This window comes from Coffea eugenioides, unplaced genomic scaffold (assembly GCF_003713205.1).
Source record: "Coffea eugenioides isolate CCC68of unplaced genomic scaffold, Ceug_1.0 ScVebR1_439;HRSCAF=1117, whole genome shotgun sequence".
Classification (NCBI taxonomy): Eukaryota; Viridiplantae; Streptophyta; class Magnoliopsida; order Gentianales; family Rubiaceae; genus Coffea; species Coffea eugenioides.
The window spans coordinates 14,946-21,162 of NW_020864276.1; the positions used below are offsets into that span (position 1 = coordinate 14,946).

Genomic DNA, 6,217 nt, shown 5'->3' on the forward strand with positions numbered 1-6,217 from the left:
CGTTGGTCGGTTTGTAAAATTGTTTCGGATGACTGTTTTTTGACGACAGAATGTTGCGTCGTTTGCAGGAGAAGTTGTGCCTTTCCAAATTTCTGTTCGTTTATCGCTACGGTTACTCGGTCTCCCACAAACAGGGCTATATATTACACCTTATCAATCATTATTGGATTTGATTAGGAAGTAGGTGTTGTTTGAAGTTTACTCCATTCTTGGGCGTTCGACGGATTCACTCGACTGTGGCCAGTAAAAGAAATTAATCGGACATGGCCAACGAACAAAAAGGGCGTTCAACAACCTGCATCCTGTCCCTTCCGACCGAGGTGCTATCCGAGGTGCTTGCACGTGTCGCATCTTGTTCATCCACTGATCTTTTTCGGGCAAAACTATGGTTCGTTCTGGTATTGGTGATAGAAACAGGAAGAGGCGTTTAAAATATATGACATGTTACAATCGTTTGCGTTTAATGGATCATTTCTCTTATTTTGCAGCTGTAAGTTGTTTTACGAAGTTTCGGAAGCAGACAACATTTACCACCGGGTGTCAATGGATAAGTTTGAAATCGTGCCGTGGTCAAAAAACGACCAAGTGTCGAGGTTCTTGAAGAAGTGTAGAGAAAGCAAAAATCCAGAAGCCTTGTATCGAAAAGGAGTGGTAAGCATTGGGCCGAAGTCCCGTTTGCTCGAAATTTTCTAGACTAAGCTGAGGTCATCTATATCATTTGAACTTGATGATGATTTTGGTCTGCACACTTTACCCCAAAACGTATATATACAACAGGTTACTGCAGCTTTCTGCCCCAGTAAATAATTATTGTCCCGCCGCCTTGGATGTTCACGAAGCACTTTTTTTGATTTTTTCGTTACTATTTCCCCGATGACTTTTACGGAAGAGTGTAATATCAACCTTGCACTGTTTAGGTTGATTATTTTACGGACAAGCATGAGGACTCAGCATTGGAATGCCTGGAAGAAGCTGCCAATTCAGGCCATGCGGATGCGGCATATGCGTTGGGAATAATTTACATCTTTCTTGGTGGGGACGAGTTAAAGCGCAAAGGTATGCGACTGCTGAGCGGGTTGAAGAAATCCAGAATTCTGAAAGCCAAACAATTTCATCCTCGTCACAATTTGCGAGCGCTGCTGAGGATGATATGGGTCAAGAACCCTTTGTTTCTAAAGCCAACGCCCATTTGTTGTGCCATGACACACGAGAGGAAAACATCTTCATGGCCTATGGATGCCGATGACGTGGAGGAGGAGAGTACATGTGAAGCCTGCGCTTGCGATGAAGAAATTGGAGCAATTTGTGCTGCCCTACCTTATCGTTAGTGTATAAGATTGAATGTTGACAACTCCTTTTGATGCACAAATTTGTCACCATGGTGTACAAATTAATTATGTTTTTTCAGTAAATTGACCGCTACTTCTTACTCTGTTAATATTACTGGTATGAAAAGCTAAATAGCTTATCTTCAATATGTTCTGTTCTGTAAAGTATCACTTTACGTCAATTGACCAGCTCTTTATGGCTTTCCTCCATTATAAGAACAGAGTACCCATTTTGCCATAAATAAAGTTTTTTATCGGGTAAAAAAAAATAAAATCCATTTACGTTAATTGACCAGCTCTTTATGGCTCTACTTCATTATACTTCATTATAAGAACAGAGTACCCAAGTTTTTCGTAAAAAAAATTTTTTTGTTGGGTTTAAAAAAAAATTCTAAGCGATTTACGTCAATTGACCAGCTCTTTATTTCTTTCCTCCATTATAAGAACAGAGTACCCATTTTTCCATAAATAAAATCCAAACATCGGGTAAAAAAAAAAAATGATTTATGTTAATTGACCAGCTCTTTATGGCTTTCCTCCATTATAAGAACAGAGTACCCATTTTTAGATAAATAAAATTTTGTATCGGGTAAAAATAAATTAAAATCGATTTACGTTAATTGACCAGCTCTTTATGCCTTTCCTCCATTATAAGAACGGAGTACCCATTTTTCCATAAATAAATTGTTCACTCCGATGAAATAAAAATTTAATCGATTTACGTTGATGTTTCTGAACTCTTTATGGCTTTCCTCCATTATAACAACAGAGTACACTCTCGGACATAACTAAATTTATTTATCGGAAAAAATGTAAAAAATAAACTCGATTTACAATAAAAGACGGACCTTTATATGGCTTTCCTTTACAATAAAGTCGATTTACGTAAACAAATTTATTTATGGGATTAAATGAAAATAAACAAGTTCCTGAATAAAACACGAGCTCTTTTTGGCTATCGTCCATAAAGATAATGTTTCTGATTTTTCCATAAGCTAATTCAGGGGAGGTTTGTGAAAGTATCCCTTATAATATATGTGTATATAATATTAATAAATTATATAAATACATAATTACATTTGTTATTATGAATAGATTGTAATATAACCCCTTGTAATTTGCCTTCCGCATAACCCGCTTCGGAATAGACGCTGGAATACCGAATCGGGTTTATCTTGATTTGACCAAATCGGGTTTGCCTCCCCTCCACGCCCGTCCCCGCCTGATCAATTATCCCACAAAAAGCTCGTCTTTGCTGAACTTCTCATACTTTCTCCTGTTTAGCCCATTAAAAGCTCCGTTGTTGTGTAAACACACTTGAAAAGCTTCGGTTTAAACTTTCCCCCCTCCCCCCCTTCTGAAATTTGGAGCAGTTCAGGCGGCAAGGTCCAAATAAATCGGATTTTTCGCGTTCGGTTCCTCTGTTGCTCAACGTACTCAACAATTGAACCGCAGCCCGAAGCAAGCATAGGCAGTAAAATGGAGGCCTGTATGAGTCTTCCAGTGTATGCAGGCATGTGGGTCGACGTACAAGCTCTCGCTGGTGAGTGTATCGATATCACGGAATATCTTAATGCCCAAAATTTGTTAAATTTGCTGGGAAATAATGACAAGTGCTATGATGCAATGGTTAGGGAATTCTATGCTAACTATAGGGCAAATAAGCAGAAGTCTGTTCTGCGTTCAGTGGTTAGGAATGTACACATGGAATTGTCTGCTGAGGTTTTGTGTTCAGAGTTTGGGTTGGTTGACAGTGGATACACTGTTGACTATAGACGGATTAGCGCAAAGAATGTAGATAAGGTTGCTGTGAAGGGGTACAATGACCTAGAATTTCTTGGAGAGATTCGGCTAAATGGTTACAGAGTTATGAACTTGGGCAAAAAGAATAAGTTTTATGCGCCGTATATGAAAGTGGTCCCACGGCTGTTACATCTGATAATAACGCATAGCATTGTACCTAAAGCCGGAAGTATCACTTCCGTTAGTGCATTAGAAAGAGTTATACTGTGGCATATGTTACACAAACAACCTGTAAACATAGGCAATTTGATCATTGCAACTATGCTCAACAGGATTAGGAAGATTAAGAGCATGGAGAATAAGAGAACACATCTCCCTTTTGGTATGTTGCTGACCAGACTGTTTAGGCGCTTTGATGTGCCATTCTTGGCTGACCATGTTGACAAAGGATTTTACGGCCACAAAATGGGAGTATCGTACATCAAAAGACTGGCAGTCAAAGGTGAAGATGGTGGTTGGATGTGGAAGAAATCCTATACCTCTGATGCTGTCATTGGTCAGAATGGGGACGCGAATAGAAAACTTGTAGAAATAAAAGAGATGGATAAGCAGGGGAAGTGTGCTGGGGTCGAGGTGCGGCCGGTTGTGGGGGAAAAAGCACACCTTGAAGAAGTTGTCATACTATATGAACAGACCAGAAAAGGGGCAACTGTATGTGACATTGTTATTTTACTCCTTGTTTCTTCTTCTCGATGGCAACCCAGGAGGATAACCCAATATTTGTATGACTAGGTTGTGGATAAAGTGAAACAAATTTTACAAGGGGTTGGTGCCATCAAAGTGAAGGACTGCGGATTTGAGACATTGCCATTTCTACGAGATGTAAGACATGCTCCTGCGCTTTCCTGTAATCCCCTTTATATATGCTAATACCTTAATTTATTGTCCAGTGTCTACCACAAACTTCCGGCGTACCACCTGATGAATTGAAAGAAGCCGTATGCTTTCATGTCAGACAACTCGTCCCGCAGATGTATGTTAAACTATCGGTACTGTCAATGGCTAACAATGGTCTCGCTTTCATCTCTTTATTGTAATCATGTCAATCATTGTTCACAGCTGTGCCAGTACACTAGATAGGCAGCATCTCTTTGATATTACTAGAGAAGAACTGGAGCAAGTGATGCTTCAGGAGACATGTCTCAGTGACAAAGTAAGTTTTTTATGCGATTGCACAGGCCTACCTTGTTCACTGATCTCGCTTTGTATTTCCACTCTTATTCAATGTTTGAATTTGTTCCATTCTGTGAAGGTTGTGACCCAGTACCTTCACTTACTCCAGAAACAATATAAGCAATTTGTTTTCTTCAATCCTATGTTTTGGGTACGTAATGTTAAATTATTGTATGTGCTGTTGTGCCTTGCAAAATGTGGAACTAATACTTGCTTCTCAATCACTTCGTTGTAGCTGAAATGTGTGTTAGACTATCCATGCATATCTCCCGCAACCAAAAAGCCATTCGTTGATCAAAGCAATGACGACTCCATGACAAATCCTGAAAAGGTAAACATTACCTATCATTCTCGCCTTAACATTCTTATACAATATGAGTAGCAGCTGCATGTTAGTGGAATTGGATTCAGCCTAATATGCCTTAGCTTTTAACACATTCGACATTGCTCGTTGTATGCGATTGCAGATTTTTTTCCCAATCATTTATTCAAATCATTGGTTGCTCATGATTGCACATGTCAAGGACAAAGAAGTGTACATTGTTGATTCTATGGACAATTACAAAAGCTTCTACCAAGGTTTGATGCAATCTGTGGTGAGTAAACATCGAAATCGTACCTTAGCTTCATTTCCGAAGAAGGTAACATATTTCTAACATTCGATACCTGCTGTATTTATTTCCTTCTTAGGAATGGATTTTGATGGAAATTTTCCACCAAAATCAACCCTGGACATTTATTCTTGTAAAACACAAACTAAAACAGACAGACGCGGCGAGTTGCGGGGTTTTCACCTTGAAGTTTGCGCAATGTTGGGCAAAGGGGTGTCGGCCACAATTTGTAAGTGCACAAGTATACAACCCCTTGTGGCAAGCTCACTTTATTGCGTCTGACATCATTTCTGAATGTATGTACAGCTTGATGCTGTCATTGCTAGAAAATTTATTGCCTGGGAGATCGCTTTGGGGAAACTTGCGGACCCGTTCGCTTATGCTGCGTTCCTGATAGAAAATAAACAGGCACATGAGGCTGTAACCAGAGGAGATTTGCAAAATGATGCTACCAACGATGTGGGGCATCAGGAAACAGGGAACGGTACATTATGTCTCGCCTTTACTGTAATTGGTTCGTTGCATATGAAGGCAATATTAAATTTTAAATTCTTTAGGGCATTTGCAAATTATTGGTACGAAATTAATCTTGTATAAAGGAAACCATAAAAAGTGTACGTACCTCTGTTCCGATGCATCTCCCCGTGACCATCGCATTCACAAATTGCTTTTCTACTCCCGCTATTCCATTATTAATTGACTTCTGCTCACGACATTGTAATAAATTCTCGACCCCAGATCTTTGCTTTACACTTTCCAATTCCTCTTGTTTGATTTCGCATTATGACATTCAAATTGGATCTCACATGCAAAATCCATGTGCTGAAAAATTGTATGCCTTCATTTTTTCCCCAGTCGAAGGTACAAGGGTAACAAAAAGCCCGCCAGAACTTGCGTCCGCCAATGATTCAAAGAAGAAGCTTCTTATTGTTGATTTGAATGGAGTGGTTCTGGGCAGTGCATTTCGCCATTCGACCAGAAATCGGGAGTTCAACTTCAGGCCACATTGCTTTGAATTTTTGAAGGTGTGTCTGTCATATTTTGAGGTGGCTGTTTGGTCATCGAAGCTAAGGTATCCGCGAACCTATATTTGAATTACTTCATTAACTGGAACTTCAATACAAGTTTTTGTGTTATCATTCGAATTGAAGACATTTGTGTTTTCTGCAGCCACAATATTCAACCAGTGTTGGACAGTCTATCCAAAAAAATGAATGAACGTTTGGAGCAGAGACTGTTATTTGTTTGGGTGAGATGTAATTCACAAATTACTTCGATTGTGTGTAGTCAGTCCGTGTGCAA

The 6,217-nt window shown here is 39.5% G+C and overlaps 1 protein-coding gene across 1 annotated transcript; it reads left to right on the forward strand.

Moving 5' to 3' along the window:
* Positions 1-263: 263 nt before the first annotated feature.
* On the forward strand, positions 264-1,328 carry LOC113758273 (putative F-box protein At1g67623). The gene is made up of 3 exons (XM_027301198.1): positions 264-388; positions 489-651; positions 918-1,328. Exons 1-3 carry the CDS (start codon positions 264-266, stop codon positions 1,326-1,328), a joined length of 699 nt encoding a protein of 232 aa, XP_027156999.1.
* Positions 1,329-6,217: the final 4,889 nt, after the last annotated feature.